Source organism: Cyprinus carpio, chromosome B4 (genome assembly GCF_018340385.1).
Source record: "Cyprinus carpio isolate SPL01 chromosome B4, ASM1834038v1, whole genome shotgun sequence".
Lineage (NCBI taxonomy): Eukaryota > Metazoa > Chordata > Actinopteri > Cypriniformes > Cyprinidae > Cyprinus > Cyprinus carpio.
In genome coordinates this window covers 32281095-32305988 of record NC_056600.1, presented here as the reverse complement: position 1 = coordinate 32305988, position 24894 = coordinate 32281095, and the positions used below count along the sequence as shown (strand labels likewise).

The 24894-nt window shown below is 37.6% G+C and overlaps 1 protein-coding gene across 2 annotated transcripts; it reads left to right on the top strand.

Moving 5' to 3' along the window:
* The first annotated feature begins 1424 nt into the window (after positions 1 to 1424).
* Positions 1425 to 15239, top strand: LOC109063389 (gastrula zinc finger protein XlCGF8.2DB-like). 2 transcript variants are annotated; one of them, XR_006154682.1, is made up of 4 exons: positions 1425 to 1570; positions 12598 to 12792; positions 14064 to 15052; positions 15168 to 15239. XR_006154682.1 is itself a non-coding variant. In XM_042722956.1 (3 exons), exons 2-3 carry the CDS (start codon positions 12621 to 12623, stop codon positions 14789 to 14791), a joined length of 900 nt encoding a protein of 299 aa, XP_042578890.1. In that variant the 5' UTR covers positions 1425 to 1570; positions 12598 to 12620; the 3' UTR covers positions 14792 to 15233. The 2 variants fall into 2 exon arrangements, 1 of the variants encoding a protein (XP_042578890.1); XM_042722956.1 differs by having other exon boundaries at positions 14064 to 15233.
* Positions 15240 to 24894: the final 9655 nt, after the last annotated feature.

The window sequence follows — 24894 nt, the reverse complement described above, 5'->3', positions numbered from 1 at the left end:
GATAACAGTCCATGGTTTTGCAAATTTTGCATTGTGTAAATATACACGATATGACACAGCAATTGAAAGCAATACTCTATTTTGGCTGTTTAAGAAAGGTTCTTTAAAAATGTAAAAAATAAGACAATGTTGTCATGCATTACTGTGGATAAAAAATTATTTTGAAATCTGAAACTAAAACTGTAACACAAAGAAGAACAAATAGCTGTCAAAAAATAAGACAGAAAATAAGTTGTTAAAGACTTTCAATGACCTTCAAACTCTATTTTAAACATCTTGTATCAATTTGAAAGGTTCTTTTAATCGAAATACGGTGAAGTTGACAAGCCTTGAAAACTGTAAATGTGAAAGTCAAGATTATTTGTTAGTTTCCTCTTCAAGTGTGTTGGCTAAAACAAATTTTAAGAATTAAAATACTTCATATGTACAGAATTTAAAACATAAGTACTGTTTTCCAGTTAAGTTACATGTATCAGGCAGATGGCTTTCTCAGCCCTGTAACACCACCTTTTCAATAAAGCTATTAATTAAAATGTTTCTGACTGTTCAATCAAAAATGTCACATACCAGATTAGTGATGTTAGTGACCCAGGGAAGGGTCAGCTGGCCAAAACTGCACTGTGAACGTTTTCGTGAATTGAAATAGTGATGTAAATGAATCAGGGAATCGTACACTGACCAGATATTTAAGATCAGAATAGTTAAGGGATCAAGAAAGGGTTAACTGACAAAAGCTATGAAACTTTGGCAAATCAGAATATTGAAGTAGGCTACTCAAGCAAAGGAACAACAACCAAAACTTTGTCAAACAAACTGTACATATACAAGGTGTACAAATATATATATATATATATATATATATATATATATATATATATATATATATATATATATATATATATATATATATATATATATATGGTAATAGACGTTAAACATGAAGAACTTTCTTTCACATTCCTTACTGGCGGAGTTACGAAGGGGTTTACGAACAAGAGCTTTGCTGTGAAAACATTCACAGATCAAGCTGGTGAAGATGACACCGGTTTCATTCCTCTAAGTGTCCAACTTTTGGAGCTATAGACATTATAAAATTAAGAGTCGCTACGAAAAAAAACCCTGATTTCGGGCCGAACGACAGCATCACCTGAATTCACAAATCACAGAGAATGATATTCGGTATTATTTGCATGTCTATGATAGCGCTCTGTGTATTTATAGCCAAAAGAAATATAAATATCAAACCGCAAACTGTCTTTACTGCTAAATATTTACAGACAGCAGATATTAAATCTGTGGCAGTCAGTCATATCTTTGAAGTTGTTGCGCTTGTTTTAACGTCATAGGTCACATGATAACGTAAACATAGCGGATCGCATTCATACTCAACGAGATTTGGCTGTAGAGTACGTACTATTTTAGCGCTCGTCAAGGAAGTGCCTATTAAAATTGAGTACCTTCTCATAGAGTATGAGATTTCGGACGCAGCCAATGACTTTTATTTTGGTTTGGTGATGTGACGTCATAAGGCTGCGCCGCGCTCCCGCGTCTGTGGCTCTGCTGAAGAAAGGTGAGCGCTTTTATTAAAATGTTTAAATCAATAAAACTAGTTTACGTTCAGTATAAAGTTAGCGCGTGCTGAACGTAAACAACGCTGATTACTTCTGCTGCGTCCAATTCAAATTATATCCGTCCTAAATAGTTTTCGAAAATATAATTAGTATGTACCAAATCATAGTATGGTGAAAAGAATGCCACAGATTCCCGGATGGTCTGCTACTCGAGATTAAACTTAACCACATACCGACGTTAACCGCCCCGTGACTAAATAACAGTGTGAGTGTGCACTAGGGCTATATATATATATATATATATATATATATATATATATATATATATATATATATATATATATATATATAAAACAATTATATCTAGATAGTGTCAAAATGTTTACGATAATAGATGTATATCTCGATATGTTTGCATTTGCATTTAAATACCAAAAAAAAAAACTAGACCAAGTGATCATTACTGCTTTTTATTAAATGAACATGCATATGTAACTCAAGTAGTGCAAAACAAGTACAGAAAGTGCACAATTTACAGTAAATAATCAAACTGGGATAAGGAAATAATTTTTTTTTTTTTTTTTACAAGTTTTTAGCTAAGAACACAAGTCTGTCTCCTGTCTCTAGTTTAAGAGAAGCTCTGGCACTAAAAACCCTCTCAGATGGGGAGCTATTTTCTGAAGCACATAGGTATTTCTTTATATATATAATGTGTATGTGACCCTGGACCACAAACCCAGTCTAAAGTGCATATTCCTGGTTAGAGACCCCAGTGAGTCGATGTATAGAAAAATAATGTAGGAACTAGATTTTCTTGAAACTACACTTTAAAATACGCTATTGAGGCTTCTGGAGTCGTTTTTGAGATAATTTTACTTCTGCATCTGAAAACCACCAAAACCTGAAGTGGCGTAACGAGAGTGAGTGCGGTCCATAGGAAAACAATGGATCACAATGACAGTTCGGACGCTGAGGAAATTTTAAGTGTTTATTTGCACTTATGATGGACCACAGATACAATTATGAGCCTGCTATGCGGCCAAGAGAGCAGGAACAGGCCAGGATTAGACAGAACAACGGTCAGACGAGACAAATTGAGTTGTGTGAGGAGAACAAGGCAGGTGTCTTGGTGAGAGACCAGTGTTAGCTTACAAATATACACACGTTAGCTAACGATATGTAATCAGGCAATAGCAAAGCTAGTATTGGTCGTCTGTGAGTATTGATACTTAACAGTAACAGAAATTAATAAGCGTTGATCAGGCGTGTCACACTTGTTAATATCCAACTCTAACGTTAAGTGATATAGTGGTTTCTCATTCTCCACTCATGTTGTGACTGTATCTGGACTGCAGCCGTCCACTTCATATAACTGTACTGTGTTCAGCAGCAGCTACAGCAGCATCAGTGACCCGGCGTACATCACCGTCAGCACGACCGGTGAGCAAACGCTACCATCCCACACTTACAGTCAGGACAGCAGAATTAGTTTTACTTTACAGTTACATTGTTGCTACTGTTAATGAAAACAGTGGTAACCATCTTTATGGAAAAGATGGTTATTTCTTCTACAGTAAGTATCTTGACAATTTCTGCCAGTTAATTACTGTGAATTCCACAGTCATTTTCTTACAGTGTATCATTAAGGCGTTTTTAACTAAAATACGAGTCCATAATCCATAATAACACAAAAAAAAGTCAGAACTGTTTGATATGAACTCGCAGTATTGGGAAATAAAGTCAGAATTGTGAGAAAAAAATTCAGAATTGTGAAAAAAAAAAATCTGAATTGCGAGAAAAAAAGTCAGAATTTTGAGAAAAAAGTCAGAATTATGAGGAAAAAAGTCAGAGAGAGGGAGATAAACGAGTTTTTGTTTCATTATGTGGGAAATGTGAGGCCATGGTCACAGCTGAGGAAAGTGAGTGCTGCAGGGAGTTAGATGCACACTGGGTCTTAGTGGAGAATGTGACTCTGCACCCAGGCTTCGAGGCTTGCTGTCTGAACCCATATGTGCTACAGACAGCCTACATGCACTTCAGATCTCTCCAGGCCAGCAGACACATGTATGTTTAGAGCAGAGATTATTTATTATTCTGAGCTAAATACTTGTATGTATAAATGCATAGTAAATTAAAGATTTGAGTATTAAAATATCTGAATATTTTATTTTATTTTATTTATTTGTTTATGAGCAGGCACATCAGGAAGACCTTACCTGCATGTGTTGTGTCAGCAATTATTAGACAGTTTCCAGAGGAAGGAGGACTTTATGAAGGCTTTTTATGGACCCATTTAAAAACATTTAACAATCTTTCAGTCTGGGTATCACACTAATGTGTTGTTAATGTGTGTTAAATCGTGAATGCTGTGCTAGATACACAATAACAGCCTCATCTAGTTCAGGGGTACCCAAAGTAGGGGTCGAGGAGGGAAACCACGAGGAGTCGTTGCGAGATGATTTCCGGAAATCAATTTTTTTTTTAAAGGATTAGAAATCGGCTCTGTGCCCACCAAACTAATTAGGCAAGATTAATGTTGAAATGTAAGTAATGACTTAATTATAATAAAATATATTGTTGTTGTTAGACTTTTGTGTTCCTTTGTGTTGTCATATGCTATAGGTGCATGTGCAAAACGTTTGTGTAGTTTAACCACCTCAGAGGAAAGTGGGGGTCTCGAGGTACTGGCACTGTTATTTTGGGGGTCGTGGGCTGAAAAGTTTGGGAACCCCTGATCTTGTTGATCCTCTGGAGGAATCTGGAAAGAGGAGCAGGTGTAGTGGAGGACAAGACAGTGCTGCGTTCTCCTGGAGCCTGTGGTGACCTGCAGTATTTCTCTCTCAGAGACTCCATGAGGCCTGATGCATGCTGGGAGAAGCAAGCACAAGTTTAGATCACATTCCCTGCTGACCCTGCTTTTCCACATGGCCTTCATCACATCTGCATCTCCATTAGGAGCGGAAGCTGCAGTCCAGTAGAGGTGGTTAATAACAGCTGGCCTTCACTGCTTCAGATCATCTTCACACTCCCTCGTTACTTGCAATGTCTCCCAATGCCTTAGAAACACACCACATGATGAAACAAATACCAATTAGATGTGCAAACAATGTCACTAACCTGTAACTAGACTTGATGGTTATAATATTAGCAAACTGAAGTTAACCTACCAGCTATGCCTTCTCATATGGTAACGTTTTTACACTGTATATAACGTTATTGCTAATGCTTTCACGCTAGCTGCAGTGCTTTACAACCAGGGCCGTGGGAAGAGGTTTTAAGTTGGGGGTGCTGTAGTGGGAGGTGCATTTTTTTGCGTGTCAGGTGGACACCTCTTAATAATGTCTAAGTCTAATAACAAAGTAAACACACACTAATAAGAATTAAACATATTTATACCAATCTTGTAACCAGACTCCGTTGCACATAGCAGACACGTACAAATAGCCAAGATAGTTAAACAGCTCCAAAAGGTTGTCGCGCACAGCGGACGTCTTCACCTTGACGTTCAACTTGAGGTCAGTTGACAATGATGCATTCTGACATCCCAGGGCGAGTTTTTTAAGGCGACCTTATTTAGAATGTGTCACTTTATGGTTTCCATGGTGACGCGTCATTGCTTGTCACGTGACACACCGCAACAACAACAGAGCTGAATGAATGATGATCTGCTTTTATGTCATTTTTTCCTTTTTATTCAAAATATTCACAAATTTGTTAGATATGGCATGAAATATCTGATATTCCGATTGTCAAATATATGCAAGTTGGAAGTGTTTTAAAACACCTTTATAACGATCGCGTTAGTTGAGCTGTATGCCGACGCGGCATCTTAGTTTGTGCCGCAGACGCAGTTCAGAGAATCGGATCTGTTGGATTTACAACACGTGAATTCATCCACTTCTCCCGAAATACATAAAAGTAAGTGGCTGGTGAACTGGGAGAAGAATAGAGTAAACTTTAAGTTACTTACACGTGTATCTGATATACATAAAACGTGTCTAATTATAATGGAAAGGATTATTATTGCCTCTTCCTTTGACATCAGTGTGTATTTTACAAACTCTAAATGTATTGTTTTTTTAGTACTTATATGTCTGAAATCTAAAATAAACATTATGTGGTTGAAAACACTGAAAAGTTGTGATATATGACAGCTCTGAACCTATCCTCAACGCCAGCCAACACGTGAAAGCACATTTGAATTTAGCAGTTGATCACGTCATGCACTGGGACCAGCCTAGACTGATCACACCGGTGTGATCGTACGTACGTGCGAAAGGGTCAATAATTATTTAGTTGTGCTCAAAACCTCCTCGTGCATAAACTTCTTAGGTTAATAACAAACAGGAGGATTTAAAACATTGTTTTAATACGTTTATGTATTTATTTTTTTGCATCTGTCAGAGAGTGCTGTAATGTCTGCATTTTCCAACGGGGGTGCTGCAGCACATGCAGCACCCCTACTTCCCACGGCCATGTTTACAACAACCTATACACATCTCGTTGTGTCTCATTATTTAAATAATTATGTTCACAGATTTGGTAGGTAGCAAATGTTTAAAAACAAGACTTGCAGTGCACAGTTGACGTTTTCGTGGGCGCAGCATCTCTGACGGATCCGTGAGCATCATGTCTCCCTCCGGCGGCCGAGCCACAGGTGGGCCGGGACCCGATGAAGGTGCTGGTGTGCGTCAGCTCTGAGTCTCACTCGCTTCTTGCTTCGGTATCTCATGTTGAACTGCATCATATCGCCGGGATGATAATCCTCCTCCGGTGTAAAGTGATCGCTAAACTACACACCACTGCGTTTCTCGAAGCAGATGCATTAGTGAAGTCCCGTCTCTTCACCCGCACAAACACACCCAGGCCCGGAAGATACCATCCTATTTCTTGTTAGGAAACCTGTGGACTCGATGTCCTGACAGGCTGGAGTTAGTGCAACGTCCACAAACGCAATCATTTACCATGACGATGATAAATTGAAATAAAAATAACTACCGAAAACACACTGACTCACGCCAGTTCAAAGCAGAGTGCAGCACACGACTCCCTATCGTGACGTAATATGACGCGATGTTAGACAAAAAAAAACGGTTTTTGAGAACTGTCACTTTTTCTTCTAATTTTGTGCACTCACGTCTTGTAAAACATTTTTAAATCCTGCATTAACGGTTCATATGGTATTTTCATACAAGGTTCTATATTATTTTTTAATATATTTATATATGTAATATATTTTTTTTTTTCTTGTAATTTTGTATTTTATTTTTTTTTTTATTTTTGTTGTGATATTTAAGTAGATGAGGATTGTATTTGTAGAAATATTATAGATTTTGACATTGTTTGTTTGGATATTATGTATATATCATGTTCCATGAAGATATTTAGTAAATTTCCTACCGTAAATATATCAAAACTTAATTTTTGATTAGTAATATGCATAGCTAAGAATTCATTTCGACAATTTTAAAGGTGATTTTCTCAGTATTTCGATTTTAGATTCCAGATTATCAAATAGTTGTATCTCGTCCAAATATTATCCGATCCTAATAAACCATACATCAATGGAAAGCTTATTTGTTCAGCATTCAGATGATATATAAATCTCAATTTTCAAAAAATGTACACTTAAGACTGGTTTTGTGGTCCTGGGTCACATACATACATAGATCTCATGACAGAACATAGACTGGCTGAATAATGCTTTCATTTAGATCGCTAAACTCCAGCAAGTTTGTTTTTCAGATTATCTGCGGCGGCGCTTCCGCAATGAGGAGTGAGTGTTTGCATGTGCGTGGTTGTTCCATTTTCGGACGTTCTGCGCGTTCTTTTGGGATAGTATGCTTGAATTTGAAATATTCGATATTCATGATATTTCAAAATTTTACATCGTTCTCAAAATTATTGCAACATTATCGCTAATAATTGATATATCGCCCAGCCGTAGTGTGCACACAGACGTGCAAAACGCGAGGCGTAAAATCATCATTTTTTTTAAAACGCTTTAGGCTCAAGGAAGTAAATAGACCAAGAAGATGCATCGAGACAAGCTGAATGTAGAGCTGCTGGTCTCATTGGTGTCTGAACACAAAGGGCTTTATGACAAATGCAACAGCAACTACAAAAACCTTGATAAGAGGGAGTTGTTATGGAGAGGAATTGCAGATCAAATAGGATTCGATGTGTACCGGGGTATGTCTGTTTTTTTATTAAGCGTCATCTAAATTCAGGGAGTGAATTTGCACTCTAGTTAGGTCTATGCAGAAACTTGTGAACAATGCTCTTATGTGGCGTCACTGTTTAGTGACATCAAATGTCTGGGAAAATGTATTGTCAGTGTTGGTAACACCGCCTTTTAATTGCTGTTTTGAATCCAGCAATTATTTATTTACAAATTACAATCTCTGATTATGACAAGTGTAGTATAAAAGCTTTGTTTATTAGAGGAATAATAGGTTAGCTGGAAAATGTTACATTGTGACCATGCTTTTGGATGCAGTTCGAACCCACGTAGCCTTTAAGCGGCTTTGTTCTGGTTTGCCACAAATTCAATAATATTTAGGCATTGTTTCTTTTCCTAAATCTTCACCATCTATCCCTCTAATTTCGCAGGTTTTGATTTTATTGTCATTCACTTTTCATCACTGTTTTCGCATCTCTTACTGTGGTAAACATGCGGGAAGGGAAATTAAAGATTTAATGAAACATGGACAGTTGCCACAAATTAATAAGCCGTAGGAATGAATCAACAAGTTGTAGGAATGAATAGCCTACATGTCCTGTGTCCCGCAGCCCTGCAAAGCGCACGATATAAAAACAATTATCTGGGGAAAAAGTTACCACATTTCTATTGCTGTCCATGTTGAAGAACTTCGTGTTGTTTCTATTTTAATGTGCTTTTAAAGTTTAAATCACATTAAAAGCTTAATTCGTAGATTAGAAATGAATGGTGATTAATTTATATACCGTCACTCACAGCTGCTCGCACATGTTTTGCGCATGAGCCGCACACAGCCCAAAATGAAATGGCTTAATCGACCATTGATTGCTCTAATCGATTGCATCTCTTATCGACAATTAATCGATTATCGATAAATCGTTGACATTCCTACTTTGGACTAATGTTTAGTAATATCTCTAATCAAGAGACTTTTACTGCTGGGGACTGGTAAGCAAGGGATAGATTACACTGCCGTGTATTGCCATGGCACTGCACCAGCAGGTGAGGAGAAGTATGTGGTATAAGTGGCCCTAACTGAAAGTGCTTCCTTTGAGGCGCTGTTGCTGTCCATCCTTAAAAGATGTAGTACTGCTGGTTGTGCCTCTGCTGGAACATTGGCCTGACATTCGTTGACCTCATCATCACTGGCTTTCCACCACAGAAAGTTGTGAAGTATAGATGTTGCTTTAACAACATCGTCAGCCACCCAAGGAGAAACACCAATGATTCTGCGGTAAAGCCTCCACTGAGTGGCGAGGATAAAAAAGGCACACTCCACTGTCTCTCTGGGATGTGACAAATGGAATGCTCGTTGTTCTGTGTGTCCAGGATAGGGCCTCATTAGGTTTTAAGTTCAGAGTCCCATGATGTAAGGCTTTCCCAGGGTTTCCTCATCACTGCTCCTACCAAAGTCTCCTACATCCACCACCCTGAAGCACCAACGTGAATCATCCACTGCCAGCAAGACAATTGAAAAGGAGCCCTTGTAATTATAAAATTGTGATCCTATGTTGTTCAGGGCTTGTATGATCACATGTTTGCCATGTATAGCAACACAACAATTTGGAAAAGCCCAAAGCCAATGAAAGTCCTCCGCAATTTCTTTCCAATCCTCTGCTCCTGGGGTGAGCATAAGCTGGGGAACAAGACAATCCCAGATGGATCTGCTCACACTCTGTACAATGCCTGCAACAGTGGAATGTCCAAACTTATAATTAAAAGCTATGGGATGGTAGGAGTCACCAATATCTGAAATGGGAATGTAAGAAACAAATAGTCAGTTATTTTTGGAACAAAGAATAATAATTAATAACTAATAATTTATGTACAGTTTTGATAGATAAATTGATTCACTATACTCACCGAAGACAAATACAGAGTTGCTGTGCAGGGGATATAATCTTTTTCTTTGTATTTGTGATGGTTGGTAGTATGATGATGAGGTGTTCTTATTGTTGGTTGTTATTAATAATATAATATTTTTTATTAGTGGCGTCTTGTTTCTTCTGTTGTTGAAGATGATGGTGGTATTCCCCTTTTTTATGTCTGTGTTGGAGGGTGGGGTACGTCGCTTATTACATCCGAGATGAAATGTCACATCTAAGATGATATCATCGCACTAATCAGGATCTGGCTAATTCGGTTCTTCAAATGCACCTGTTATTGATGATTAGTATGGCTGGATTGAGTTATCTGAGATAATTGCGTGTTCATGGTTTGGTTTAAAAGGAGTTATGTATCGATCCTCAAAACCATGCTCAGCAGTGCAGCGATTGGCTGGCGGCAAGAAGGCAACCTAATGACATCATATAATTAAAAAAGACACCTGACGAAAAAATTTACAAATTTCTGGAGTTTTATAAGGAAACAGCCAAGCAAACAAAACTAAATGTCATAATAAATTAAATGTGTGTTGATTTTTTTTTTTTTTTTTTTTTTTTGATTATTAATTATTTTTTTTATTAATTTTTATTTTTTGTTTGTACTTTATTTTTTTTTTTTTTTTGTTGTAGTAATTAGCAACTAATTTAATTTTATATTTGAACAGATTTGTTACGTGACAGCATTAAAGTTTCTTAAGGGTCAAGATCATGTTATCTGCATCTCCGGCGCTCCATCAAGCCACTCCCATAATAGCGGTCATCACTCAAATTAATGCACGACTCTAAATTATCTGTATATCATGTGTGTGAGACTCAAAAACAATTAAGAGTTAATTATTTTATGACGAATAAATCTTTCAGTGAGTAAAACAGGCTGTGTTAAAGACTACATAACGTTATTATATTATCTTTAAATTAATTTTTTAATTATTATTGTTTTAAATTATTGACCCTGGATCAGTAGGATGCTCTTGTAATAAGTTAGCGGACAGATTTTAAGTATCAATTCTGCTTAAAAAGATGCAATCTAATCCTGTTTACATGAAATAAGCTGCTCCCGAGAGGTTTAAGCTTACGGACCTGTTGCTATGACAGCAACTCTGGGATGAGCTTCGAAGAACCAAACTATTCAAGATCATGCCAAATCATCAACAATCAAATCCAATTAACGGAGTTAGCAATGTATGAAGAATGGGACCCTGATCTCTGTCCTTTTGTTCTCTGAGCAGCAGCACCATTTTTATCGATGTCAAATGCCATAGCCAGTGTAATTATTTTCTTTTTTTCCCATGTCAAAATTCATATCTATCAATTCTGCTGTTTGCATATTTCTATTATTGTCGTTATGTTATTGCATTACATCCTTTGTGCAACCCTTGTACGCTGCGCTTTTTTTAAAAACCATTCCTGATCGCTGTGTCTCGCATTTTTAGACGCGAAGACACGTTTTGTGTGAATGGCCCCCAATGCTACAATGACAAAGTTGCTTATGTTAAACATAAAACTTTTATGAACAGAATGAATAAGACTGATGTACCTGCGTTGTAACACATACATAAAAAAACTTTTGGATTTTTCCCTTACTTTAAACGAATGGTTATGGCTCATAATTATTAATGAAAAAATATGTAGTCTATAGTCTACAACAAAATAGTACAATGAAAAATTTACCTATATTAATCTTTGAACTTCTATTAACGAAATGAATAAAGATATGTTTTACTCTCATTTAACACAAAATATGGTTTTCCCTTTAGGCTACCTTGAAACGATCGTAGTTTGTGGTTTATTATCTTATTAATTAAAACACATCAGCCATAAAATAGTACAATGGCAAATTCACATAGGCTATATTAAACAACTTTTATTAACAAAATGAGTAAGATGGATATAGCCTTGTATTGTAACCCAAATAAATAAAGTCTAAAGACACTCACTTATATTAAACAAAGAAATGTTTTATTAACAAAAGTAGTGCTTTTGGATCCGCCATTATATGTCAGTCTTCACGCATTACACAACCCCCAGCCACCCCCACTCAAAATACATTCCTGCTGCTATGTATAAAGATACTTAAAGGGATCGTTCACTCAAAAATGAAAATTGTCATTAATTACTTGCTTATTAATCAATTACTTGATTCCATCAAAAATATCTTAAAGGGATAGTTCACCCAAAAAGGAAATTTATGTCATTAATGACTCACCCTCATGTCGTTCCAAACCCGTGAACCTCCGTTCATCTTCGGAACACAGTTTAAGATATTTTAGATTTAGTCCGAGAGCTTTCTGTCCCTCCATTGAGAATGTATGTACGGTATACTGTCCACGTCCAGAAAGGTAATAAAAACATCTTCAAAGTAGTCCATGTGACATCAGGGGGTCCTTTAGAATTTTTTGAAGCATCGAAAATACATTTTGGTCCAAAAATATCAAAAACTACGACTTTATTCAGCATTGTCTTCTCTCCCGGGTCCGTTATGAGCGCGTTCACAACACCGCAGTTTAGTGATATCCGGTTCGCGAACGAATCACTCGATATAACCGGATCTTCTTGAACCAGTTCACCAAATCGAACTGAATCGTTTGAAACGGTTCGCGTCAACAATAAGCATTAATCCACAAATGACTTAAGCTGTTAGCTTTTTTTAACATGGCTGACACTCCCTCTGTGTTCAAATAAACCAATATCCCGGAGTAATTCATTTACTCAAACAGTACACTGACTGAACTGCTGTGAAGAGAGAACTGATGAACACCGAGCCGAGCCAGATAACGAACGAAACATTGACTAACCCTTTAATTATTAAATGGAAATATCATAAATGCTCTGTAGTTAATAGGGAATTGAGAGCACTCCACACTTACTTATATAAGATCTATGTTGTTGATAACTTTAGGAATCTGTGAATAATCTCTTACAGATTTATGTAACACTATTATAAAGATGGCATTTATTAAAGTGGAGAGTGAAGACATGAAGATTGAAGAAACATTCAGAGTCAATCATGAAGATACCGAGGAACAAATAAAGATGGTGTTTATTAAAGAGGAGAGTGAAGACATGAAGATTGAAGAAACATTCAAAGTCATACATGAAGATACTGAGGAACAAACAGGTTGGTTTTTATTCTCAAAGCTGAACTCACTTATTTGATCCTGATTAAAATCTCCAGCTCTACAGAAAGGATTTTGAAGAATGTCATGAGTTTTGAAATTAAAAATGTTATATTTGAAATGGATCGGGTCGCATCGTGTTGGGGTTGCCACCTTCAGCGAGACAAAATAGGGAACACCCATTAACGACCCCCCCCCCAATTTATATCTAAATTGTATATGACACATATTATTATATATCTATGAATGATAAATAGGGTTTAACATTAATTATATTAATTCATCTGTCTAATAATGTCTAAAAATATAGTAATTATGTCTACCAAGCTCTGATAATGTATGGAATATTATATTAACAGACTCCCCACATTTTAATAAAACAATAGGCCAGTGTCACTTTAAAGGTATGGTTACCCAGGTTGCTATAAATCTGCATAAAGTTCTTTCTTCTGTTGAACACAAAAATAAGATACTTTGAAGTGTGTGGGTAACTAAAGAGCTTCTTGTCCTCAATAATTTCCATAGTAGAGAAAAAAATTGGAGTCATTGGAGACCAGAAACTGTTTGGTTACCCACATTCTTCAAAGTATCTTCTTTTGTGTTCAACAGAAGAAATTATTATAGGGTCAGAACAACACAGTTTGAGTGAGAGGAGATGCATGTTTTAAGTGTATACACTCTCTCCGGGCGAGACCATCATTTATTTGTTTTTTTGTTATAGAGAAAAGTAATTTCATGGTTGTTGGTTGTATGAAACTGTTCTGTATCTGAGTTATTTGCGCTCTCGACATTTGTCAGTAAAATAATGCCATAAAGTCTCCTCCTGTCAGTATTCAATACGCACGGATCAGCTGTCACAAGGAGAACACACGATCATGCAGGATACAAATGTAACGGCAAACGAGAAAGTATCATAATGTTTACCTTTCTAATACTAACAATATAAAAGCAATCGTTATAATTCTTTATTGTATACATTTATTTCATTTCTTTAACAGTTCTGATTATTGAAAAGACTTCTGTCCGTATTAGACAGAACTGTTAATGATGACAGTCAACTAGTAGAAGGAAATGGCGTTATCAGCGCTGTCAAAATAAAAGTCCCGCTACGAACGCATCGGCATATTTGAAAAATGCCAAATATCGTGCGACCACTATTTAACACCTCCTTTAATAGCTTAGTGTATATAAGATCTACATGATGTTGGTTTTGATGTTTGTTCTTTGTGCCATTAAAAATAGTGTTAATCTGGATTTGTCTTTTTTGCATTAGACCTGATGACACTGAAAGAGGAGAGTCAAGAACTCATTGAAAAAGAAGATAATGTTCAGCATGAGAAATATTATTTCATGACTGGAGAAAAATCATTTAGTTGCACACAGACTGAAAAGACTTCACAAAAAAGAGCTTTCACCTGCCAACAGTGTGGGAAAAGTTTCACCAGAAAAGAAAATCTTGAAGTCCACATGAGAGTTCACACTGGAGAAAAGCCTTTCACCTGCCAACTGTGTGGAAAGAGTTTCATTAATAAAACAACCCTTAAAAACCACACGAGAATTCATACTGGAGAGAAACCTTACACATGCTCTCACTGTGGAAAAAGTTTTACATATAAACACTGCCTCGATGACCACAAGATAATTCATACTGGAGAGAAACCTTTCACCTGCCAACAATGTGGAAAGAGTTACACTCACAAAAGAAACCTTAGAGACCATGTGAGAACTCATACTGGAGAGAAGCCTTACACATGCTCTCAATGTGGAAAAAGTTTTAATCATAAACAACACCTCGATGACCACAAGATAATTCACAGTGGAAAGAAACCTTTCACCTGCCAACAATGTGGAAAGAGTTTTACACAAAAACAACACCTCGTTAACCACATGAAAATTCATACTGGAGAGAAACCTTTTACCTGCCAACAATGTGGAAAGAGTTTCATTCAAAACGGAAACCTTAACAGACACATGAACATTCACACTGGAGAGAAGCCATGATTTTTTAATACACCGGAGTGATTATTGTTCAGCTTGTAACAGTTTTACAGTTACATTGGTCCCATTAGCTTTCTATACATGCAATATTTAATCCTGTCACTAGGGGCACTCTAGCCAGTGAGATGCCTGGTAACATAAAAAGAATAAGAGAACAAGTATGAAGTAGGAAGGATGTGTTAACCACATGGCAAAACTTTCTCAACAATGCTTTCTTGTATTTTTGGCCCTGATTTGGGGAACCTGAGGTTCTTAAACTCAAATGTAAGTACTTCTGTTAGTACTTTGTTTGTATATATGATGTTAGGGAATGTTTTTGTAAATAAGATGGGTAAATGTGTTAATGGCGTCACTAAGTTGATTTGTTTGTTTGATGCAGAGGGTTCAACGTGCAGGCATTTGGAGGCAGCTCGATTATAACTAGGACCTTGATCAAAAAGGGGATTGTATTAATTTTTTTCGGTTTGATATTGGTATTTTGTTGTTCTTTTTTTAATTTTATGTGGTATAGTTTGTATACATTATTCTGGAAACTTGGTTCCAGGCAGATGTGTCCTTATCAACAATGCATTTAAGTACTGTTTCATCTTGCTCCTACTATCCTTAAGACTGAGTTTGTGGTAGTAAAAGACGCCACTATGAAAGTCTGGACTATTCAATGTCTGGGTTGCAAATGAATAACTATGCACGTTGTAGGTTTACTGACTGTATGGTGATTTGTGGTGTAATACACATGGCTCATTGAAAAGTGAAAGTCTCTGGTCCCTTAATTTTTATATGTAGCATTAAAATGGTTGTTAAAAGCAGGTGTTACATAAAATGGCGCCCGAACAGGGACCTGAAAAGAAGCAAAACCTAACTGAAAACACTGAAGACACAAATTCTACTTTCAGTGAGTCATGCTACCTGTGTCTTTTATTGTGACCATATTTTGAGGTGTAACTGCATTGCAGTCAACTTGAGTCTTTAAAACTAAGGTTACTTTAAGGGGTTTGTTAGTTGCAAAATGGCCTTCTCGCAAAGAGTGACAGAGGGTGATGTTCCTTTAAGCCCAGACTATTCTTCAGAAACTTTTACTACTCGTCGTGAGCCTGTCCGAGACCTTATTCATTCTTTCAGTAATTTATATCTGGAAAGTGAACCAGGAAATGTAGAACAAGAAGGTGATTTTGATGACTCTCTGTTACCTCCTCCTTCGGATGAGGAAGATGAAAGTTTGTTAACGATGGTAATGGCCTCAAGAATGCATAAAATTGAATGTAGAATGGATAGTTGTGAAAAATCCTCTGATATTCAATTTAAAGATATGCAACACCAGTTGAATGTGTAAAGTAATCGGATGACAGCCATTGAAAGTCAGCTGCAACACATTTTAAACCTGCATAAAGACCATCGCACAGAGATACAGCGGTTAGGAAACTCACTATCCGCTAAGCTTGAGGCTGGATGTGGCCAAATAAAAGTCACCTTGGAAACTAAAGTTCAGGAGTTGGGACAAGCAACTATGGATTGCCTGAAGTGGAGAGATGGCCAACTGAGATCTCTAATTCAGACTTCTGGGGGAGCCACCTCTACTCCAGATTTTAACCACACTGTAGCAAGCCATAATTCTTTTCGACCTGTACATTGCCAGACCCCCATCAAACTTGAGTTTCCAAAGTTCGGAAGTTTGGACGGAGAAGATCCCATTACGTATCTGGAGCGATGCGATGAGTATCTGGCTATACAACCTTTGAATGATGTTGAAATTTTATCCATGCTTCCTTCTGTATTAACGTACACAGCTAAAGACTGGTGGTTGGCAGAAAAGAAGAAAGTAAAAACATGGTCACAATTTAAGTCTGCTTTCCTTCAATCCTTTTTATCTGACAATCACGAAGTTGAAGTGGAGAGAAGAATAAGAGAAAGAAAATAAAGAGTTCATGAGAGCATCAGGACATTTGCATACCAGTATAGAGCATTATGTCTGAGGTTGAAGCCGGCTATGACAGAACTGGAGATTCTCCAGGCAGCACTCTGGAACTGCAATCCAAGGATAGCCAGTATTGTAAGAGGTACTGTAACTACTGTGGATGAGCTGATACGTGTAGGAACGCTTATAGAGAGACAGACTGGGGAGGAGAGAGCCTTTTGGAGGCAAAGACATCAACAAACCACCTCTAAGCCTGCTGAAACCAATAAGTGTACAAGAGGATGACAAACCAATCCACATATTAATGTCTTTTCAGAGAACGATGGGAAGCCGTTAACAACATTAACATTGCCCATAACCATAAAAGGTCATCAATATCAAGCAATACTGGACACTGGAAACACTTATTCATTAATGCAAGAGTCATGCTGGCAACGACTGACATCAAATCATGAAGTCATGCAATCGAGTAGAGGACAGTCATTTTCCCTTGCTAATGGTTATGTACAGTCAGCCTTAGGGAAGATAGCTTGGTAGAGTACAATCCATGGTCACAATTATCCTCTAAGAGCTTATGTGATGAGAGACTGTGACTTGACTTTCTCGGTGGTATTGGGGCTTGAGTTTCTGATGACTTCTGGGATCCACCTAGATTTTAAAAACTTCACGTATACACTGCCCAAAGAATGTGATACAATCTACAACTTCAACACCTCTTCACCTTCGCCAACGGTCAGTCTGCACCTTGCACTACCTTTAACCCTCTGGAGTCGATTAACGCGTATACGCGTTTTGGGGTATTTTCTCCTGATAACCCCGAAAAGGAACTTAAATTACACTTTCAGTTTTGATCGTACAGATAAGAGCAATACATCAATCGAATCTGTAAAGGTCTACTTTTTTTTGTATACGACATAATAAAAAACAAAACTTTGTGCATCTTATAAAATAAAGATAACAAACAAGGAGTGCTGTCTGCAGCCTTTGTCTGCGCTGATCTTCAGATACAAATGCGTCATTAAAATGAACTGTAACTCAGTGAATACTCAACGAAGAGACATGAGAGAGATATCTATAGAAAGCTTGACAGGTCTACTTTTAAACTAAACAAGTGCTGCTGAAAACAAATTATTCTGTGATAAAGTAATCCATATGAAAACAACGCGATGTCCGTTTTTCACGTCTTCCTTCATTATCTTCTAATGCGACCACGCCCCCCGCGCCGAGCGCGCTTTTGAGATTCAAATGTTTCACTGAAGCGCGCGGCGTTTGAATACGCCCACACAACAGAAGACAACGCAGCGAGACTGTTCTTCAAGTTTTATTATTTTACTGTTTGCTTCGCGATGAGAGGAATAAGACATAATTCACCCCAAAAGATGTGATGTGGTTGAGGATTGAGATTTGGATTTTCCTCAGAAAAAAAAGAAGCACTTTATTCAGCAGAGATCAGAAACATGAGTAAGTCTCTTTTATTTATTTATATACTTGTACTAGTTTTCACATAACGTGTAAACATTTTACTAGTTAGACTCTTTTCCAAAGACTTTTTCCAAACTATAATTCCTGACTAAATGTATAATCAAGTGAAATATTATGAAGTTTCAATAACAATATACACTACTATACCATTCAAAAGCTTGATGTAAATAATATAAATGTAACAATAAATGTAACTGTAACAAATGTAACAATCATTGCTGTTCTTTCAATTTATCCCCCCTAAAAAACCTGAAAAAAAAATATTCTCAGCTCTTTTCAACATTAATAATAATAATAATAATAATAATAATAATAACAATAAATGTTTTTTGTAGAAAATAAGATTGTTAAAAGGATTTCTGAAGGATTGTGTGACTGGAGTAATGATGCAAAAAATTCAGTTTGAAAGTCAGCTTTGATTTTTCCTAATAAACTGTTTTTAAACTGCACTCACAAGTGAATATTAAATTATGGTTGTGGGATAATTAAATATATTCTAAATAAACTACAAACATAAAATTATATAAGATTTTTATTTTGTCCTCACATTCTTTCTTGTAACTCATCCCTCTCAGTGACACAGCTGACTGAATGGCTCATTATGCAGCTCATTATGCAGGCCTTGTCTTCTCAGGTGGTGAATTCATGATAGTTACGCCTACTCGCATATGACTTTTACCAACAAAAAGTGTCTTATCGAAAATTAAATCAATATATTGTTTTCTGTAAGTGAGTAAACAAGATGATTTCACATCATTTTAGAAAAAAAAAATTCTAGGCTACAAGCTCCAGTTCTCAAAATTCCTGGGAACCAATTTTCTGTATGTGTTTTATTGCCTTATTCAAGTGATTTAACATTTTTAGTTTTTCACTAACCACGCATAACATTTTTTTTCTCAAAAACACACAATCTCTGTACATACATGCTCACATATATTATAGCCTAGTTTGTGCTGATTAAATACAGTGAGATTAGACTTTAGCCATTTAGATATTTTATAGAGAAACTGAAAAAAGCACAAATGTCAGGGCATGACAAAACTTCTTCCAGGCCCAAAAAATACCCTTAGACTCCAGAGTTGAGGTTCCATGCCAACGACTTAGTGGATCGGCTGATGCTCTAGCCACAACTAGATGCTTGCAATATTATAGGAGTTATTGGGTAGTTATTGTGTTTATATGGTGCTTATAAGTCGAATAGAAGGTCTTATGCTTTAGAAGGTGTTATGCTTGGTTGGTAGACAGTGTATTGGACTATGTTAAAGCCAATTGGCCACTAGAAGGTCTTCTAGTGCCTTGATTGATTTACATTTTAGTTTTTCTACTAACCCGCATAAACATTTTTTTTTTCATAGATGACAGACTCCTTTAATTCGCCACCGTATCCTTTCGAGCATTACTTGGCCTTAGTTTTCTGTAACCAAACAAAGGTAGGCATCACAAGTGGTAAAAATGCTTAGCAAAGGCATTATAAGGCCTTCAGTTTCCCCTTGGGCTGCACCAGTGGTCTTAGTGCCAAAGAAGGATGGTAGTACCCGCTTCTGTGTTGACTACCGAGTATTGAATTCCAAGACTCCTCTTGACGGATTTCCAATTCCACAGATTCAAGATATCCTAGAGTCCTTGTATGGAGCGACCGTATTCAGCACATTGGACCTTAAGTCTGGTTACTGGCAGGTAGGAATGGATGAAGACAGTATAAGAAAAAATGCCTTTGTCACCAAAAACAATCAATTTGAATTTGTTTGTCTTCCTTTTGGCCTTAAAAGCGCCGCTGCAACCTTTCAAAGGCTAATGAACAATGTTCTGAGAGATTATTTAGGGAAGTTTTGTTTGTTTATCTTGATGACATTGTGATTTATTCCAAAAACATTCAAGACCACTTCCAGCATCTCAAGCAACTCTTTGCAAAACTGGAAGCTTCAGCATTAACACTCAACCTTAAGAAGTGTTCTATGCTGCAAAAGACCATCACATACCTAGGACATGTCGTTTCTGAAGAAGGGGTGCGTACCGAGCCCTCTAAAGTCATGGCAGTCCGTGATTTCCCGGTACCCAAGAATGTCAAGGAGGTACAAAGGTTTGTAGGTCTTGCAAGTTGGTACCATCGCTTCATTTCTCACTTTTCTGAGCGAGCAGCACCTTTATATGCATTAAAGGCTAAAGACACAGTTTGGGATTGGACAGACGAATGCCAAAATGCTTTTAATGATCTTAAGAACGCCCTCCAACAAGCTCCAGTTTTAATGCCACCCGATTTCACTAAGGATTTTAAGGTACAAACTGATGCTAGCGATATAGGATTAGGAGCTGTGCTGACCCAGGACTTTGATGGTTTAGAGCATGTCATCGCCTATGCTTCGCAACTCATACAGGGAGCAGAAAAATCATACTCTACGGCATGTCTGGCCATGGTGTGGGCTGTAGAAAAGGGGAGGCAGTACTTGGAGGGAAGGAACTTTGAAGTGCTCACAGACCATTCTGCCCATACTCCCGCTTGACTAGGTGGGCTTTAAGGCTGCAAGGTTTTAACTTCACTGTTAAGTACCGTAAGGGATCTTGTAATGTGGTGCCCGATGCCCTATCTAGAGGAATACCTGGGCAAGAGGTGGTAAGCCACATTGCCTTATGTCAACCCACAAAACCAGACCCTAATTTACCTGTCAGCTGGGATGAGATTGGGAAAGCTCAAAAGCTGGATTATTCTTTACAGTCTTTATGGGAATCAGCTAAGCAACCTAACACCGATCCAAACTGCATTGCTTATGTGGTACAGAATGACTACTTGTTTCGAAGGGTACCTGACAAGCAACAAGGGTGCACTAGTCATTTAGTCATACCTGCATCACTGAGGGAAGTGTTTTTGCAATTTGCTCATTCAAATCCATTGAGTGGACACTTAGGACGAATGAAAACCTTACAGAGGCTAATCGACAATGTTTATTGGCCCGAGATTCATAAAGATGTTTGGAGTTTCTGCACCCAATGTAAGACGTGTCAAGCCTACAAACCAAGAATCTTCAAACTGTCTGAATTGTTGCAGTCAACCCCAGTAGTGGAGCATGGCTATATGCTCGGAGTGGATTTGATGGGTCCTTTCCCAAGAAGGCCAAGATCCAATGAATTTCTATTTGTCCTTGTTGATTATTGCAGCAAGTGGGTAGAACTCTTTGTGCTATGGTCTGCAAAAACACACCTGATAACCAACATTCTGGTAAAAGAAATGTTCACACGTTGGGGAGCTCCGGCATACTTAGTTTCTGACTGTGGGCCTCAGTTCACTGCCCAACTACTCAATGATATCTGCAAACGATGGGGTGTAGTTCAAAAACTCACTACAGCTTATCATCCCCAGACCAACTTGACCGAGAGGATCAATAGGACCTTGAAAACGATGATATCATCTTACGTCCATGACAATCACCGTGGCTGGGACAAGTGGATACCAGAATTCCGGTATGCCATTAATTCAGCATGGCAAGAGAGCACAGCTCTCACTCTAGCAGAGATTGCACTAGGACACAATTTAAAAGGTCCACTTGAGTGGTTAATCTGTAAACCACCTAATCCCGACCATGTAGCCTACAGCACTGTTGAGCGGCAGAAAGCTCTTCTGGATCAAGAGAAGACTAGCCAAGCCCAGGAGAGGCAAGGCAAATACTACAATAAACGTAGAAGGGCTGAATCGTTCGAGGAAGGAGATCTGGTTTGGATCCTTACTCACCCTCTATCTCGTGCTGCTGACTATTTTATGGCCAAATTAGCCCCAAAATGGCAAGGACCTGCAAAAATCTTGAAAAGGGTGAATAATGTCAATTACAAGGTAGTAATGCTTGACAACCCGAGCCAAAGTGATACTTACCATGTTGAAAAGCTAAAGAGATATTATGGGACTAATTGAAACTTTTCTTTTGGGGGGAAGGGTGTGTAACAGTTTTACAGTTACATTGGTCCCATTAGCTTTCTATACATGCAATATTTAATCCTGTCACTAGGGGCACTCTAGCCAGTGAGATGCCTGGTAACATAAAAAGGATAAGAGAACAAGTATGAGGTAGGAAGGATGTATTAACCACATGGCGAAACTTTCTCAACAATGCTTTCTTGTATTTTTGGCCCTGATTTGGGGAACCTGAGGTTCTTAAACTCAAATGTAAGTACTCGTGTTAGTACTTTGTTTGTATATATGATGTTAGGGAATGTTTATGTAAATGAGATGGGTAAATTTGTTAATGGTGTCACTAAGTTGATTTGTTTGTTTGATGCAGAGGGTTCAACGTGCAGGCATATGGAGGCAGCTCGATTATAACTAGGACCGTTATTAAAAAAGGGGATTAATTGTCTTCGGTTTGCCAACAACATCTTGGTCATCTATTGTTCATTTTATAAGCTACAGTTCGTATACATTATTGACAGCCACCTGGAAACTTGGTTCCAGGCAGATGTGTCCTTATCAACAATGTACTTAAGTACTGTTTCATCTTGCTCCTACTATCCTTAAGACTGAGTTTAGTGGTAGTAAAAGACGCCACTATGAAAGTCTGGACTATTCAATGTCTCCCTTACAACTGAATAATTTTGCACGTTGTAGGTTTACTGTATGGTGATTTGTGGTGTAATACACATGGCTCATTGGAAAGTGAAAGTCTCTGGTCTCTTAATTTTTATATGTAGCATTAAAATGGTTGTTAAAAGCAGGTGTTACAAGCTTGTCATGTGATTAACCGCTGAGATGGACGTGCTCAGTGCTTGTCATATCCCTTATGAAAATTAACCATGCTTTTACTTTAGTAAAACTGTAATAACCATGACTAGTAACAACAATTTTACTGAAGCAGGTTGAATTACATTTAACAATTTGTGTAATGAACTTCTACCATGACGCCGTGGGATATTTGTAGCAAAATTCAGTGCAGCTTTGAAAATGCATTCAGAGCTGACCACGCCAACCCTCCGTCAATCATTGCGTCAAGGCGGGGCTTACTTTGCATTGTCGTGGGTATTTTGATAATTGACGGAGGGAACTTGGCGAAGTCTATTTCACAGCTTCTCCAAGAAGCTGCCCAAGCACTGGAGCGGCAAACTGCAAATGTTGGCCCTTCAGAAAATCCATCTTCTGGTCTGAGCACGACACCTTCGGATTGAAGTGGTGGGACACGGGGTAAGTTGGCAGATAAAGACCAATGTAACAGTTTGGCCTAGGGTTGCCAACTTTCACTCGGGGTCTGGGGAGGTGGGTTGTTTTTATACAGTCTATGGTTGTTACTGACGATTACATTCGTTGACCATTGTCTGTATGAGAAATGCTCGTTTTTGACAAAACAGTGGGACAACGGCTTTAGCTGCGGTCACACTACACTTTGAGCACGCATGTTTAACGTTACATAACAAAAAAATTAAATAATCAACCCAAACCGTAAAAATATCCAAAGCTTCACTTTACTGCAAAAAGTTTCTTATTCTTATTGGTCACGTGATATGAATTCGCTGGTCAGAGTTCACCAAACGTGAAGCAGCGAAATTGAATTCCTCGCTTGTTTAAATCCTGGTTGATACAGTTAGCAGCCCTGACACTGAATTACACAGTCAATTTATTAAAATACAAACTACTAAAATATACAGTAGTGTTCATGATGTATGACCATTTTATTGCAGCAGAAGTTTTATGATTGTTTGCACCATTTTCAAATTCATGGGGCTGTGTGCCGAAACGTCCCAACACCGCTGGACCTCAGGCAAAAAAATCTAAAAGCGTTTCCTACACCTATCGTTTTTTTTTTTTTGCCTGTCCAAGAGAAAGGAATTCGAGGTCCATCAGTGAAAAACAAATTAGAGAGGGCAGGAATAGTAGGATCCTATTGGATCACCATTCCAGTAAATAGTCAGTTAATTTTTTTTCTCTACCTCCCAGATAAAAGGGTTTGCTTAAATAATGCTTACATTAATGTATTATCCATCTGAAATCATAATTTAACTTGCATTTTTATTTTATCTTTAAGACAAATACTGCACTCCTCAGGAGTTTTCAGACCATCTCTTTCGGCATTTCCCTGTTGAAAGATTGTGGCGGTTTCCAACTCTTGCGTTCCAGAGAATCAACACGTTACAAAAAAATAGAGACAATACCCTGTCCAGTTGAAGGGTATGCCCCTGAGTATCTCTTAAGTGAATCTGTCATGGTTGGGCAGGCTCTTATATATATCAGGCCACTCCAGAAAGATACAGATCTGCATGTTGGTAGGACAAGGTTAAAATCTCCGGTCAGTGATAATACTCTGGATGTTGAGAAATTTTAAACTACCAAAATTAAGTGATACACTAGTTTTAAATAAAGTGATTTAGGATATCCCTAAATTAATATTTCTTTGTATAAGCTAGCCCTACTTTCTATCTGCTAATGTGACTTTTATGTTCTTACAATGATTCATACTCTTGAGTGTGACCAGCCTATATCATCTGGACCACTGACAGAATGCTTGTACTGCAATGAGAAGTATAGCCTGTCAGAAATACAAGACCATGTTGATGTTTGTGAAAAGTAGTAACTTAATTAAAAAAAAACTGTAAAAATTGTGTGGGGGTGGTGATGCTTATCACTCAACAATGTAGAAACATAGATTTTATTTTTTATTTTATTTTTTTAATGGAAAATAATTTTAATTTGATGTGGGCAGACATCCCACCTCTTTGTCTCTCTATCTCACTCACTTGC